General features: G+C 44.8%; 2 protein-coding genes across 2 annotated transcripts; both read right to left on the minus strand.

Annotated features, from left to right (window-relative positions):
• Positions 1-221: 221 nt before the first annotated feature.
• EI90DRAFT_1352849 (uncharacterized protein) lies at positions 222-1616 on the minus strand. Its single transcript, XM_039051716.1, has 4 exons — positions 1308-1616; positions 1137-1215; positions 838-909; positions 222-764 (listed from the first exon to the last, which is right to left on the minus strand). Exons 1-4 carry the CDS (start codon positions 1437-1439, stop codon positions 466-468), a joined length of 582 nt encoding a protein of 193 aa, XP_038915167.1. The 5' UTR covers positions 1440-1616; the 3' UTR covers positions 222-465.
• EI90DRAFT_3062183 (plasma-membrane choline transporter-domain-containing protein) lies at positions 1559-4673 on the minus strand. Its single transcript, XM_039060618.1, has 11 exons — positions 3768-4673; positions 3588-3712; positions 3388-3531; positions 3224-3326; positions 2885-3174; positions 2669-2822; positions 2361-2613; positions 2287-2296; positions 2114-2239; positions 1974-2049; positions 1559-1914 (listed from the first exon to the last, which is right to left on the minus strand). The coding sequence occupies exons 1-11, from the start codon at positions 4593-4595 to the stop codon at positions 1876-1878; spliced, it is 2148 nt and encodes a 715-aa protein (XP_038915168.1). The 5' UTR covers positions 4596-4673; the 3' UTR covers positions 1559-1875.
• Between the last annotated feature and the right edge of the window lie 11777 nt (positions 4674-16450).

The following is a 16450-nucleotide window of genomic DNA, read 5'->3' on the forward strand; positions in this document are numbered from 1 at the left end:
GTTGGTAGTCGTTGAAGAATCCAAAGGGTGTTAATACGCGCAGGGACTATGCGGTAGCAGATGGAAGAGGAACAAGATAAAGTCAGGAAGGAAATTTGAGTATGATGGTTCATTCGCACACGACTAAGTCGTGCCTTGCTGACATCAACTTACAACCACGACCAAAAACTCAAATAAATTCTAAAGACGCCGGGGACTTTTTCTCGTTGCACACGATTACTCTCGGCGTCTCCCAGCGCCGTCCAGATCTCTCCCTGCAGCGACAGACCCGTGTGGAGCGTCGGTCCTTACCGCCCGGAATGGTGGCCGCGCAAAGGTCACGTTCATCACATGTGGTGCTAACGACACGCGGAATCCACACCCCCAACAGCCTTCATCTCTGTAGCCTTTCCTCTCCCGAGTTGATAAGAAGTATATGCACTAAGAAACATCAACCTCTCACATCTTGCTTCAGGCCACGTTCGACTACTGCTCGTCCTGTTCCATAGGACCACTGTCCACGTTAACCCCATCCTGATCGTGTGTTTCGACACCGTCAGATGGACCCCCAGAGCCCGTCCCGTTTATCTCTTCTTGGCCTTCTGTATCGTTGGCTTTGGGAAATTCAACCACTCCACCGGGCGGAGTTGGATGATAGCCTTCTGGCATTGAGTCTGTCACAGAAGGTAGTCCATCCGCATGTCCATTTGCAGTGTTCACTGCACTTCCTTGAGAAGCCCTCCCCTTTCCCTTAGCGGTCGCACTCTTCTGCTCACGCCGAAAAACTGATATAGGAAAGTAAAACTCAGGTGTCAACTGACCTCAATCAATATGGCCCAAAATACTTCGTTTGCTCACCTTCCAACTCGCGCTGTAGAATTGGCACCATATCTGGCATCTCTATGAGCTCCACTGCCTTCAGAACGTCTGCTGCTGAGATGACTTTATGCGATTTAGTGCGCGATACATCTTGAGCACTGTGTGAACAAGAATATTAGGGCAAAAGCTGCCAATCTGGTATTGCCACCGGTACAGTTGAGACCATGAACGTACGTAGCACCTGAAAGAAACCATCGTGTTCCCGGATTCGGTTTGTTCAAGTAACATGAATTCCAAGATGACTTGAACAAATTTGATTTTAACAGAATAGAGCATACTGAGATAATTGATAAACACGGTCGCTCCTCTCGTCGCTGCAGTAATAGTGTCTTTATTGAACTTCGCGTTGTTCGCCAGCTAATATAAATGGAAAAGAGTGTGTGTCATGAATCAACAAACGTGTTCGTAGGCCTTGTCATAACTACAACAACGCTATTTGGCGCGCTTACAGGACTCTTTGCGATGCGTGTCACGATGGTTTTGGGAAGCTCATAGTTCTCGATCCCCTCGCTCACCATAACGCCATCTTGTTGTGCTTGAGCATTCGAGGCGGTTGAGACTGTCTGATTGGGTCGGGGCATTATTACAAGTTGACAAACAATTGGAAGATGGAGAACAGGGACGGAAGCAAATCGAGGATCAAATGACAATGCTGTTACAGAATAAGGCGACTACAGAGGTGCTTAGCTTTCACGCGCACTTGCATCTACTAGGCCTAGTCTGAGTATCTATTGTACAAGTAAGGGTGTGGATGAACAACCCGGGTGCTCTGCATACTCGTAGGCAATGGCGTGGAACTTAGTCAATTTGCATTCTGCATTCCTTGGTAGGGAGTAGAGTGGTTTCCGTCTTGGACAGTATATCTCGGGCAGCTGGCTTTCAGGGGATGGGGGACACCCGGGGAGGGCACGATCTTCACAAGCTTCAGCTCCGCGGATGGTCACCTCACGTCTTCATATCACAGACGAGTTTGGATCAATGAATATTAGAACTAGAAACAAGACAGTAGAAGGAAAATTAGACTGCCATTGGACCTCGTCGTGGACGACCTTCGAACTAGTGTGAAAACTGTCAGGGGAAACTCTTTCACATAGCCATCATCGACAAAAACTCACAGCTTCGAATACATCTACCCGATGCTTTGCACCAGCTTGCAAATCGATATGGTAACAAAGGAACATCGCGTCAGCACTGGGAGGACCCGATAAGATTTCAGCAAAGACATTATCTGTGCCAAACAGCAAAGGCGACTTACGCATCTTCCGAGAGACATAGTCCAAACCGGACGGTCAAAAAAGTCACAATTGCGCATGTAAGTGCGGCAAGAGGAGCATTGATAGGACCAGATAAAGTATGTGCCGCAAAAATATATCCCCGATGGCTGAGAACACGGACAATGAAAAGGCAGAAAGAGTCAAAAGACTTGACACAAGAGTATCTATGTTAAGTAACGAGAAGGTTCAGAGCAAGCCAATGGTGGAAGATGGACTTTCTTAACTCACAATCACTGATACGATGACCTCGGCCACGCCGCCGACGCCGACTCGATGTTGGTTCCTCTTCATTGGCCTCTTCACTGTCAGTGTTAACCACGAACCCTCTAGTCTCCCTCGCACTGAGCCAAAATGGTCTTCCAGTAATGCCAATATACACCAAAGTATAAGAGCTCAAAGAGTCTAATACGGAGATAAAGTTTGCAACGAAGGAAAGAGGGTGAAGGGGGAGTAAGAACAGTAATTGAGGTGGAGTGGTAAACTATTCCATTTCTTCACGTTAGAAATTCTGGATGTGTTACGAGGATAACTCTTACTCTACGCATCCATCTGAGGACGGACAAAGATGCCCGAATGGCGTTCAAGGTGAAGGCACCAGCACAGACTGAACCCAGAGATGGTCCTGCAGCCCGAGCCAACGCTGCACGAGTGGCCTGCTGCTGCGACATCACCGTGTATGCAGGGTCCTGACTGATTAGGCGAGCAGAACAATTGTGGTTCAGTCGTCAACCGAGAGGAATGTTTCCACTCACGCTGTAAAATACCAGTGTCCGACAACGCCTCCGACAACAACTCGCATAATCCCCCGAGACACGCCCCAGCTCCACAGCCAAATGCTCACAACCAAAATAGCGAGGGTCCCTGCATAGTTATACACATGCCATACCCATGGAGACTCAGGGGCGGATTTGCCAAAGTAGCCCAACAATAAGAGCCGTAGCGTGAGTGATATAAAGGGCAGCGATGCGACCAACGAAAGGAAGAGTGTCGCAAGGGATAGTAGCAGAACACTTGGGTGGGATATCAGCAGAGAGGTAGATAGCTGCAAAGTGGAATGAGTGCATGCACGACTGTCTGGTCGTGGAACTCACCTCTACCACTGAGGCAGTGTGCAACAGGATATCATAGCGAGAATAGAATGACTTCCCTGTAAGGTATGCAAAGCCCAGAGGGATAAGGGAGAACAACCGAAGACTGCGTGTCAAGCAAAAAATCGATTAGAATACTTGACGGCACATACAGACGGAATCCTTACCCGACGGTTTCACCCCAGGTGGGCTCTACGCCTGGTTTGTAGAAGAATGACCCAGAAAATGCGTACGCAGCCGAAAGGAAGAGGAATAACGGAGTTGATAATGCAGCCAGGACAAGCATGGGTCGGACGGCAAGTCGAAATAATCTAGAAACCCATTCATCAGGGAATAAGGTCTGACAATGGGATTTTAAATAACGCACATAAGAAAGCCGTATGAAAGTCCAGAACTCGCAAGAACGAGCATCGTGAGCAGCGGTATCGTGTGCGTCAAGGTAGAATATGGGAGGGGCATGGCAGGACCGGGGCCACTGGGTTTGGGATTCGACTACGCGATGATCGATGAGAAAGAACTGGTAAAAGAGCGGAAAAATATTACTTGCCTTCGTAAATACCAGAGAAATCAGACAACCGACGACGCACGCAGTCACAGCCCAAAGCCAAGTGGTCATCCATGTTATGTCATTGTATTTGCTCTTGGATATGGGCCTATCTGGATCTGGAAGATGGAATAGAGCACGCCCAATGCCATCTCGAGGTAGCAATGACTCGGTCAATTGTGCTGATAACTCAATGCGCGTTGACGGTATCGGTGGTGGAGGTGAATGTGGGGATTCGAGAAGATACGATGGTGGGGCATCAGATATTGATGACGAGTCTGATGGTGTGTCGGGCCGTAATGCTATGCTAGGAGAGCGAGAAATTAAAGAGGGTTGCAAAACAGAGTCATGCGTTCGCCACCCCTGAGCCGGTGCATTTGACCGAGGAGGCTTAAGCAGCGAGTTGGCGACATCCGAATCCATCATAGGAAGGCTATCCAAGTCAACAGGAAGGTCATCAGCTTCGTCTCTATATGGTATATGGGACATTGACAGTGACAAGTTTTGCTCGGGAGGGGCGCGTGGGTTCAAATTTATCTGCGATTCGTCCAAATACGGAGACACCTCTTCCCCGGCATCAAATAGTGTCGCTGAAAGCTTAGCATCGTCCCCAGCCAAACGGGGGAGGCCATCCTCTTCATCGAGCAAACTACGATTTCCTGGAGTGTCGTCACCACTGTCTCTCCTAAATGGGCTCCCGTCCTCTTCAAAGTCGGAGCCGCCCGTTGCTGAGTAGAATAGTGGATGTGATGATGTCGAAGACGCAGGATCTATAGCCGTGCTTGCCCTGTTAAGAAACGCGGATGCGTATACGCTGAAGGGCGACTGCATCTAACGCTGACGCAACCGCGAGGGCGTCTCTTCAGCGGTTATTGCAAAAGGAACGTTAACGTTACGCGCGTGACAAACGGTCACAGCACTAATTGAGTGAGGCCGCTTACGTAACAGTAGCATACCGAGCATGGGAAACTCATGTGCCCATGGCTTCTAAGTACTTGTTGAAATCCTTGTTTTCTTGGTACGCTGTGGACCGTCCATTGAGTCCGTCGGACTATACATCTTGCGCACGGGCATTTCCATGAAGGATTGCCCGATGCTTCTACTTTTGGCATCCATGTTGATGAACGCAGTCGAGGATGGCTCAAAAGCCACCTCGCGCGATTTTTCTCTTTCCTCTCTCCTCAGTTCACATCTTTGGAACTGAGGTGAGACTCCCTTTTCATCACTTGGAATATTGTCTAATCTTGTACATATTTCCTAGCGCTAATTCGCGACTAGGTAATGACTAATAATACAAGTTCACATCTTTGGAACTGAGCGCTAATTCGCGACTAGTTCATAATTTCAATAGTACTGCCACCCATGTAATAACTGTGCAACGCGATACTTGTATTAGTAAAGTATCGGCTGCCAGAGCAAGTCCCATCCTTATATACATAAACGCGGGCTCTATGCCACTGAAGTGAAACCGAGAGTGTCAAAGCGCGAAAACAATGGCGAGTAACAACACAAAGGGAAAGAGAAAGGTTGGGTGTCGATCATGCCTCAAAGCGCTCCTGCCTCCCAAAGCAAGTGTGTGGGCCTGGGTACCTTGCCTTGGCAACCTTTGTACCAGGCAACCTTCAGCCCTGACCGCAAGTGGCGTTGGGCCAACAACCCGGACCCTATGGTCACACTGCTCAACTGGGGAACTGTACAGCCTTTCCTTTTATGCGGGGAGTTGAGAAGGTTACCCTTCTTCTCAACTTAGTGCCCACATAGGCAAGTTGTACTTACCTTTTACAATATCATCCAACTTAGTGCCTGCATAGTGCCTACCTCCATGTAAGGTCGGTTGAGGTTCCGACCTTGGTGTTGACTCTTGCTATCCTCAAGCTGTCAGAAGTTAGGCAGTATAGAGCTTTATTTCGACAGGGGAGTGTCAGGGTTCAGCACCCTGCCCTAGGGTGCCCCAGGCTCCCCAACCAATCCCTTCCTTCCATTCCTTCATTGTTGCCTTGTTGTTGCCTTTCTGTGTTGTGTATCCGCGCGCACGGGATAGCGTGGGAACTTTCTGAGTGAGCAGCTTGCCCAGAATGTTCCCACGGGTCACAGCCACAGTTCTGGGCGAGCAACTCGCCCAGAATGTTCCCACGCTTACTGGGCACTGCCACCTGGATGTTCCCTCCAGGTCACACTACACATAGGAGCTGTATAGTTGTGGGCATGTGACCCATTCCTTTATATAGCAACCATGCAGGGAGATGAGACCTTTACCCTTCTTCTCATCTCATGCCCCGCATAGGCAAGTGTATATATTCCCTTCCTTTTACTATACATCTCATGCCCTGCATAGTGTGAGGACAGGTTAGATGGGGGTTGAGGTCAGGGAGCCTCCGAGTCCGAGGCCGGGCCCTGACAGGGAGGAGAAGAGTGAAAACCTGTTTCACCCTTCCCCACAATTTATATACATTGTTTACATCGAGAAATAAAGAGTAATAAACAATGAATAAAGAAAGCGTGCACAGCACGCATCACCACACATCCATTCCCTACACTCCGGGTCCCTGCCTGGGCCCTGTGTAAGGGATGGACAGGGACTGGATCTTGTGTGCTTTGCACGCATTTCTTATTCTTTATTATTTCTTGTAATAAACAATGTAAAACACCTGTATGTACATATATAGCATCCGGGGTCAGGAAAAGGAGCTTTGCTCTTCTCCTCCCCCCCTGTTGAATACTAGCTCCATACAGTCTACGTTATCGACACCCTGAGGATTGAGGAGTCACCAAGGCCGGCACCCCAACCAGCCTTACTGTCAGGGGACAAACCCAGGTCCCCATGACCCCTCTCTCTATAACCCAGAGCCTGACCTGTAACAGCCCATCTCAGGGCACAATGCTACTGTGGGTAAGAAAGTGAGAAGAAGGTTAACTTCTCACTTTCCCACAGTGGCCCAATATGGCGAAAACTTCCGGGGATACCCGGAAGTCACATGAAGGTAGCGTGGGGGAAGTGGAGCGGGTCCGGACGTGGGTCCAGGCTAAGTCAGGGTATGTGCCCTGACACTTACACCCTGACACTGTCATACTACTGATGGATGGATTTACACTTGCCAGCCACATTTCCATCTGTGCTGAGGAAACTATAACATACAAGAACATCCCTCTATTTCTCATTGGACCCTACTTCCCCCATGAAACCCTGACAATCAGAGAATTCATTTCATTCACACTTAAGAAGCCCAACTGCATACCTCAGTAGCAAACCACCATCTATGGACCTCCTCTCAGAACATGATGTCCACTTGGTGGATCATCCTAACCTATGTATGTGATATGAAGAAGCTCATTATGAAGTTTGATGCAAGTGATGAGAGCTGTCAGGGATCAGCAATGACCCTGGAACCCTATGCCAGCTGTGCATATGCATGTGGGAAGTATGCCAGCAATTCCCATCTACTCCGCTTACCTAAGCCCCGGTGGCCCAGATCATCTCCGGCATTGTTCTGGAACATTCTATGATCATGTGATTCTATCAGTGATCTGTTTGGTTTCCTTATTGCCAGACTCTACATGTATATAAGATGGGGACATTCCTTTCCCCCAGCTTTAATCACAACTAGGTTATCAGAGCAACCTGCACAAGCATGCACATTCCCTGACAAGAGCCCTCTCACCTCAGTTGAGATTGGCACTTTTTGCATCCCAATAATTATCGTCAAAATCTGGAGAATTCACCTCCAGCTATGGGATCTTCAAAACCTTTGGAAAGGCTCACTCTGGCAGGCAGAGAATGTTACAGGAATGGGTTCTGGGGAACCCAACCTGAGCCGTTCGGCTCACTAATGGAGGTGGCTGCGTAGCCATCAGAGGGAGAGTGGAATAGGATGAGTGTATGGAAGTACAACCTGTGTGTCGGCCAATGGTAACTTGGCGCTCCTGGGAGCGTACCGGTGAAGGAGCGGAGCTGGATCACCTTATGTAACCAGTTTCCTATGTCCAATAACGATATTAGAGTTTGTGCTGATTTGCGTACTGACCGTGTTTTGGTTGCCAAATATATAATTGTTCACTGTCTAAACAACAATAAACACCCCCCAACGATCTCACCTGATGTATAGATCGTCTATGGATAAAAATTCTATATTGACTTTACTATGATTTCTAGTCAATATTACACCTAGATATACCACTTTTCAGTAGGACGTGATTTTCCTGATAATTTACTGAAGGAAAACTACTAATAAAATAATTCCGCAATAAATGTTACTCAATACAGGAGTGACCAAACTGCTCTTTCTATCGCTTAGAGTGCATGCTAGTTATCTAGCAGGTTCAGGATCGCTCACTTTTCTCCTGTGGTGTGATAACCAAGTATTGCTGAGAGATTATTCAATTAAGAAGTCCCTCCACCAAATTCTCACTAATTCTCACTATGACACTTTTGTTCAGCTGTGTCTAACTGACCCTAACTCACGCTTAGAGTGACGTGTTAGTTTTATATTAGCTAACAACTAATATTTGCTTTTATCTTTTGGAGCAAACAAACCAACCACTGGTGAGAATTAAACTTATATTTCTACCTGAGGTTTGAGAGGGGGCAGAAGCGGCGGCCTTTTATGCTTTTCAGAGGCCTCTCTACTCCCACGCCTCGCACTAGTTACATGTGCTACATTTGTATTATAGATAGTTCTAGAATGATATAGGGGCTTGGGCTGTGTAAGCTTAATAATGGACTTAGGACATGACTCAGCAATAGGTAATTCAGTTCTTTGTCTTTTGGGCCGATCTTAGCGGGGTCCTGTAGCGCTGAAGCTATGCTCTACACTGCCTTAATTACGAACGGTTATGTTTAGAAATGACTCAGCTATAAAGGAACTTTCTAGACTGTTCTCTAATTGACCCCTTTTTGTGAAGCCACATCATTACTAATGTTCTAGAGCTTTCCCAATAAATTAACTGATCCGCAGACTTCTGAATCACTTTATGCTTATGATCCGAGATCCAGATCATCAATCATTCCTTTGTTCCGATTTATTTGAGCTTAAAATCAAAAGGTTTTGATGAATCATGGGAAAATATACAAGATCCGGTTTTTTAGCATTTTATCCTCTTCTGATGCGGTCAAAAACTGTCCACCCGCGCCGGGAAATACTCTATCATATGGTATTCGGTCCGCCAGACTTCCGGGCGCCAATATATTTCCCTTGAGTCACATTACTTTTTGTAAGAATTAGCAAATAAATATATATGAATTATAAGGTGTTTTGCCGTTTGAGCAATATCCCCGTCAGTATTGAAGCTTTTAGAATGAAACAAAACCGTGGATAAAGTTAAGAAACAGTCCTTTTAGATGGTAAAAGGATTACAGTCAAAGGTTTACTGGTTCCCGAGATATTCACATTTCTTTCCCAATGTTGCTTCTTATTCTGCCATCTATGTGTTATTTTCTTGTTGTAGGGATATATTCTTTGAATATTACACCTATGCCAGGTTCTAGGCATGCTTGTAGTAGATTAAATCTCATGCTACATGGGTGTAGATAATTTATAATGATCTTCTAATGTCTGTCCAGTCTCATAAAGATCATGAGATCTGTTAAACATCTGAACTTGTCACCTGTTCGTTGACTATTCTGATAGATCATTGTTTTATTCTTTGAATATTATTTCTCCTACACTGGTAGCGAGTATGATGTGGGCTCCTTGAGGGAGCCACCTGGCTGTCTGCTAACGGGGACTTGGCGCTGTAGGCGGGATAATCGCCCACGCACAGACTCGGCTCGGATACCCGATTCTACGATTAGGAAACGACTTTCATTCACGCGATGACTCGGTACAAATTTGGTATCTAAAAATAGTCCTAATTCGTACGATTCTGACGATACCAAGAACGTCCCAATCGGTGGAGATTTGACGGAGTTCCGTGTTGGAGAAGTTAGGCACAGCAGGTCACGGGCATGTGCGGGCGTGGGAATCTCAAGCAGCAACCCAGAATTCCAGCCTCACTCGTTCCCACGGCATCTAATAAATTGGTAAAAATGCCTATTGGCTGCGTGAGAGTTATCTCCGGCTTCATTTCCAATTTCGGCTCTTAATTCCCTAAATCCGTTGAGATATCGCTTATTTTCTTTTATTTTCATATTTTGCCATCATTTCAGTTATTGATTGATATTCTTTTATTGTTACTGTTACCCTTTTTTATTATTTCGCCTAATAAGGTATTCAGGTGCCATATGGCACCAATATTCACCATCAATTATTCTAAAAATAATTGTTCCTTATATCCTGTACATACCGGATTCTGGAATAGTAGTTCTCCCCTCCCCCATTTTCTCTAAGGTGCTAGGACGCGCTAGAGAGGGTGTGAGTGTGTGGAATTCCAACAGTAGGAATAAGGGCAGTGATCTAGCTCACAACGAGTGAGTAGTGGACGCTGAGCCCGGACCTTGCGGAATCCCGGAGAACCCACCACAGAGTTTTAGGATTGAGAGCATAGCGAGTTTAGTAAAGAAAGTAGGATTTTGGAGAGTTTGGCCCCACGAGCTTAGTTAGCATAGAGAGCCGCGAGCCCTCTTGCAGCGCTCCTGGGAGCGTGCTGGTAGCGGGTGTGCTGGGAGTGTTTGGCTAGCGGTGACTTGGCGCTCAATGGAGCGTACCGGTGAAGGAGAGAACGAAGGAAGGTCAGTTGGGAGGTTCAAACGAGACCACCACCAAGCTGTTCCCTGGTTCTTTAGTTAGGATGGGGAAGTGTACTAGTGTTGTTTATTGTAAATATAGTACCAATCCGAGTGTTTTGGCTAATTCTATTTTTATGGGTTAGTTTTAAAGTTCCTGGGAATTGACTTACAGATAAACCGAGCCCTGCGGAGCTGTTTCTTTATTGAAATTTATTAATTTGTCTAGGTGTAATTCTGTGTAGCGTTGTTTAATTTGGATTTAAACTTGAATTTAATCTTCTACTTGGTGAAGTTTCAACGATTCTATTCAGTTAATGAATTTGGATGGTGTCTGGAGTGTCCCTTGAGTTCGTTTTATTTTTGTCTTTATTTTATTGCTTGTTTTAACAGTAGCAAAATAACTGTTTTGTGTTTACACTTTGAAATCTGGAGTGTTAACCAGCTCTCCTGTTGAAATATCTACTTAATATTTCTCTCCTTAATTGCTGCCTTTTACTACAGTGGCAATCTTAACTGTATATCACTTTTTCGCACTGGAGTGACAACCAGAAATGCTTGAGAAAAATAATACTCTATTTTCTTACTTCTCTGGGGGGGGCGAAAGGTCGCAGAAAGGGTCTCCCTTTTATACTCCTTGGGTCGCCTTCCTTTTTCACGCTCTACCTTCTATTTACAGGATTTATTTACAGTGTATTTTTCTCAAACTGAATAAAAAGTGAAATTTTCACGCTATAGTTCCGCTGCTTGCTGCGCTTTGCTGCGCTTTGCTGCGCTTTGCTGCGCTGAACTGCGGTCTACTGCGGTCAGACTGCGCCTGGAATCCTTATTGTCCTTCCTCGCCTAAGCTATTTTAATGGTTAATTAGAATTTGTCTGCGCCGCATTTGCCGCAGTTCCCTATTTCAAATTCCCCATATTTCCCATTAAGTTCGCTATGACTCGGTCATACTGAATTCAAACCTCGCATTACTATGCGTGCGACTGTGCTGAGACCTTCAGCTGATTTATTCCAATTTTATTTAGTGACATTTTAGTTAAAATGAGACTGAAATGATAAATGAGTGAATTATTCAGGTTTAAAACTGAAAGAAAAAGTTGCTAGTAATCAAGAATTACTCAAACGAATGTGTTATAGCTCTCTACTTCATTAGAACATCGTTCCCTAAAATTCCCGCCATGGTCCGTCGTAGTTTAGTAGTTTTCGTGAATTTCGTTCATATTCCCTGATTCCCCTTTGTATTATCACATCCTAATCCTCCATATGTATTGTTCGTTGTTATAGTAGGTCGTCCTCGAAGATATCATATTTTTATGTATTTTATTTAGGGCTCTAGACCTCTTGAAGCTGTCTTCCCGCGTGTTTTCAGGTTTCTAACTTCATGTCCTTGTATCTCATTCATTTCTGGATGTTTTCTCACGTTCTTGGTATCATAAATTTCCATTTATTCCCACCTTTCCAATGGTACTAAGGTTGTGTCCTATTTCCCTGTATTCGTTGAATTAGCAAAGTTTCGCGCGCACATTCGGTAATCACGTGCATCGTTCCCATAGTTGTTCGTATGCGGGAGCCGTTTTCGTTTAGTTGTTCGGGATTTATGATATGCGCGGGTGTTTATTTCTTTCATATGGGCTTCTGTGATTTATTTCAGATTTTTCCCTCATGATCTAAGGTTGTTTTGCACCTTTCATGCTTTGTTTTGACCGGGCTCTTCCTTATTTGGACGGAAATTGGTCTTCGCGATCTGCTGAAGTGCGGATCTCGGTTCCGACGGCTGGTTCCCTGCGCATCGCCACCCTCACGTGTCATTACACATGATGCGGATTCCTATATTCCTGTCATGGGTATAACTTCACAACGGCTGGACCGTTTGGGCTGAGAATTTGCATAACTATAGTTTCCTATTTTTCATAATTTCCGTGTAAATTTCGTTGTATGTTTTAATTATGGATCCTACGCAATCATCGTCTTGTCCCTGAGCTCGGACTTTTGATGTCGCTATTCCCGTTATTGGATTTCTCATTAACGCATGATCCTTTTATTATGGAAATTTGGGAGGATTAAGAGTAGATCCTTTCCTTTCTAATGGGCTATCAAGCTTGTCTCGGTCGTTACTAGTTAATCTTCGCGCTTGCTTTTTAGACATTGTCCTCGTTTTGCAGGAGTTTTAGTCATATCTCCGTCGTTTATGGGTAGTTTCCCCTATAATTACTCTCATTGGTTCCGTTTGGGTGACATCTACATTTCCTATTATAAACACGACTTTGACTTTTGCATTAGTTCCTGAGGAATCTTTGTTCCGTGGTACTTCCATCCTTGCTATGTGTGCGGACGTGGGAAAGTAGTTTCCGTGGAGGTTCTCTGATTATTTTTATAGTCAAATCTTGGTCGATTGTCCTAATTCTTGGTTTAATATTTGCTATAAATTCCCCCGAGAATTCCGTCTCGTTGATGGTAAGCTTGAAGTATTTTTGTTATTTTTCTTTCTTTCGATTTATCGTGTATAGTCGTAATAATTCGTAAAAATTCGTAAAATTCGTTAAAATTCAGGTCCTTCTATGTTCTCATATCTACTTGTCGTATGAGGTTTTGTGATTTATCTGGCATATTTTCATAATGGGTTTCCATAGTGTGGCCGTTATTTCTCCTACACCGGTAGTGAGGGATACTGGGACTCCCAAAGGGAGTCACCCAGTTGGTGGCTATTGGTGACTTGGCGCTGAAGGAGAGAACAAAGGAAGGTCAGTTGGGAGGTTCAAACGAGACCACCACCAAGCTGTTCCCTGGTTCTTTAGTTAGGATGGGGAAGTGTACTAGTATTATTTATTGTAAATATAGTACCAATCCGAGTGTTTTGGCTAATTCTATTTTTATGGGTTAGTTTTAAAGTTCCTGGGAATTGACTTACAGATAAACCGAGCCCTGCGGAGCTGTTTCTTTATTGAAATTTCTTAATTTGTCTAGGTGTCATTCTGAGTAGCGTTGTTTAATTTGGATTTAAACTTGAATTTAATCTTCTACTTGGTGAAGTTTCAAAGATTCTATTCAGTTAATGAATTTGGATTGTGTCTGGAGTGTCCCTTGGGTTTGTTTTATTTTTGTCTTATTTTATTGCTTGTTTTAACAGTAGCAAGATAACTGTTTTGTGTTTACACTTTGAAATCTGGAGTGTTAACCAGCTCTCCTGTTGAAATATCTACTTAATATTTCTCTCCTTAATTGCTGCCTTTTACTACAGTGGCAATCTTAACTGTATATCACTTTTTCGCACTGGAGTGACAACCAGAAATGCTTGAGAAAAATAATACTCTATTTTCTTACTTCTCTAAGGGGGGCGAAAAGTCGCAGAAAGGGTCTCCCTTTTATACTCCTTGGGTCGCCTTCCTTTTTCACGCTCTACCTTCTATTTACAGGATTTATTTACAGTGTATTTTTCTCATACTGAATAAAAAATGAAATTTTCACGCTATAGTTCTACTGCGCTTTTGCTGCGCTGAACTGCGGTTCTACTGCGGTCAGACTGCGCCTAGAATCCTTATTGTCCTCCCTCGCCTAAGCTATTTTAATGGTTAATTAGAACTTGGCTGCGCTGCATTCGCCGCAGTTACCTATTTCAAATTCCCTATATATACCATTAAATTTGCTATGACTCGATGATTCTGAATTCAAACTTCGCATTACTATGCGTATGGCTGTGCTGAGACCTTCAGCTGATTTATTCCATTTTTATTTAGTGACATTTAGTTAAAATGAGACTGAAATGGTAAATGAGTGAATTATTCAGGTTTAAAACTGAAACAAAAAGTTGCTAGTAGTCAAGAATTACTCAAACGAATGTGTTATAGCTCTCCACCTCATTAGAATATCGTTCCCTAAAATTCCCGCCATGATCCGTCGTAGTTTAGTGGTTTTCATGAATTTCGTTCATATTCCCTGATTCCCCTAATCCTCCATATGTATTGTTCGTTGTTATAGTAGGTCATCCTTGAAGATATCATATTTTTATGTATTTTATTTAGGACTCTGGACCTCTTGAAGCTGTTTTCCCGCGCATTTTTCAGGTTTCTAACTTCATGTCCCTATATCTCATTCATTTCTGGATGTTTTCTCACGTTCTTGGTATCATAAATTTTCATTTATTCCCACCTTTCCAATGGTACTAAGGTTGTGTCCTATTTCCTGGTATACATTGAGTTAGCAAAAGTTCGCACGCACATTTGGTAATCACGTGCATCATTCCCATAGTCGTTCGTATGCGGGCGCCGTTTCCGTTTAATTGTTCGGGATTTATGATATGCACGGGTTTTTATTTCTTTCATATGGGCTTCTGTGATTTATTTCAGATTTTTCCCTCATGATCTAAGGTTGTTTTGCACTTTCCGTGTTTTGTTTTGACCGGGCTCTTCCTTATTTGGACGGAAATTGGTCTTCGCGATCTGCCGAAGTGCGGATCTCGGTTCCGACAGCCGGTTCCCTGCGCATCGCCACCCTCACGTGTCATTACACATGATGCGGATTTCTATATTCCCATCATGGGTACAACTTCACAACGGCTGGACTGTTTGGGCTGAAAATTTGCATAACTATAGTTCCCCATTTTTAATAATTTCCGTGTAAATTTCGTTGTATGTTTTAATTATGGATCCTATGCAAACATCATCTTTTCCCTGAGCTTGGACTTTTGATGTCGCTATTCCCGTTATTGGATATCTCATTAACGCATGATCCTTTTATTATGAAAATTTGGGAGGATTAAGATTAGATTCCTTCCTTTCTAATGGCCTATCAAGCTTGTCTCGGTCGTTACTGGTTAATTTTCGCGCTTGCCTTTTAGATATTGTCCTCGTTTTGCAGGAGTTTTAGTCATATCTCCGTCGTTTATGGGTAGTTTCCCCTGTAATTACTCTCATTGGGTCCGTTTGGGGGACATCTACATTTCCTATTATAAACACGACTTTGAATTTTGCATTAGTTCCTGAGGAATCCTTGTTCCGTGGTACTTCCATCCTTGGCTACGTGTGCGGACGTGGGAAAGTAGTTTCCGTGGAGGTTCTCTGATTGTTTTTATAGTCAAATCTTGGTCGATTGTCCTAATTCTTGTTTTAATATTTGCTATAAATTCCCCCGGGAATTCTGTCTCGTTGATGGTAAGCTTGAAGTATTTTTGCTATTTTTCTTTCTTTCGATTTATCTGTTAGACACTGGTCCGGGGTCGGCACCGAAGGTCACCATTGCGGGCCGCTATAGGCCGCGATGGCTGTGATGCCGCGAACAAGGCCCGGGGGTAGGGCATTTGGCCTCAGCAACTCTAAAGGGAGTGCTGTGCCCCCTAGCTGTCTCTTGGCCCTCATTTCGGACTCACTGGGGTTGCCTTGTTGGGGTCAGGACTTAGGGGTCGTGGTCATATCGATATTAGAGCTAAGGTACTATAATGTAGTATACAGGATATATATATGAAGGTAGAATGAATAGAAGCGGACCCGGGCCGAAGGCCGAAGGGTCCGGAAGCAGATAGGAACAAAGAGCGGGGTTGGCCGCACAGTGGCCGGCAATGACCGAGGGTCAAAACAAACAATAACAGATAAATAAACGAAGGGGTGTAGGGCCGCGATAGTGGCGATGGTATCGTAGCGGAGTAGGTGATGTCGCGGAGTCATGCTAGGTTGGTGCCAGAGGCGGACTCGGGGCAGGGAGGTCGGTGTGGCTGTGGGGGAGTCGGCCAAGTGTAGGGGAGCCTAGGGGCAAGTGGGGGAGTGAGCAGGGGGCCCTCAGGGAGGATAGGGCTGAGGTTGGGGCTCGCACTCGCGCTCGCACAGCAGGAATAGGCTCGGGCAGCATCGGGACGGGCGGCTAACGGGCCGGGATGCATGGTCGTGACATTATCGTGTATAGTCATAATAATTCGTAACAATTCGTAAAATTCGTTAAAATTCAGGTCCTTCTATTTTCTCATATCTACTTGTCGTATGAGGTTTTGTGATTTATCTGGCATATTTCCATAATGGGTTTCCATAGTGTGGCCATTATT

The sequence above is a fragment of the Cantharellus anzutake genome, assembly GCF_015039405.1.
Source record: "Cantharellus anzutake strain C23 chromosome Unknown EI90scaffold_30, whole genome shotgun sequence".
In the NCBI taxonomy this organism is placed as follows: domain Eukaryota; kingdom Fungi; phylum Basidiomycota; class Agaricomycetes; order Cantharellales; family Hydnaceae; genus Cantharellus; species Cantharellus anzutake.

Bases quoted from the DNA above. Each gene is read 5' to 3' on its own strand.
- EI90DRAFT_3062183 (XM_039060618.1), bottom strand. From the start codon at position 4,595: ATGCAGTCGCCCTTCAGCGTATACGCATCCGCGTTTCTTAACAGGGCA. The intron at 3,175-3,223 runs GTGAGTTCCACG...TCCACTTTGCAG, and splicing joins ACACTGCCTCAGTGGTAGAG to CTATCTACCTCTCTGCTGAT. The intron at 2,614-2,668 runs GTAAGAGTTATC...GAAATGGAATAG, and splicing joins TCCTCAGATGGATGCGTAGA to TTTACCACTCCACCTCAATT.
- EI90DRAFT_1352849 (XM_039051716.1), bottom strand. From the start codon at position 1,439: ATGCCCCGACCCAATCAGACAGTCTCAACCGCCTCGAATGCTCAAGCA. The intron at 910-1,136 runs GTATGCTCTATT...TCATCTCAGCAG, and splicing joins CGTGTTTATCAATTATCTCA to CAGACGTTCTGAAGGCAGTG. The intron at 765-837 runs GTGAGCAAACGA...TTCCTATATCAG, and splicing joins TCTACAGCGCGAGTTGGAAG to TTTTTCGGCGTGAGCAGAAG.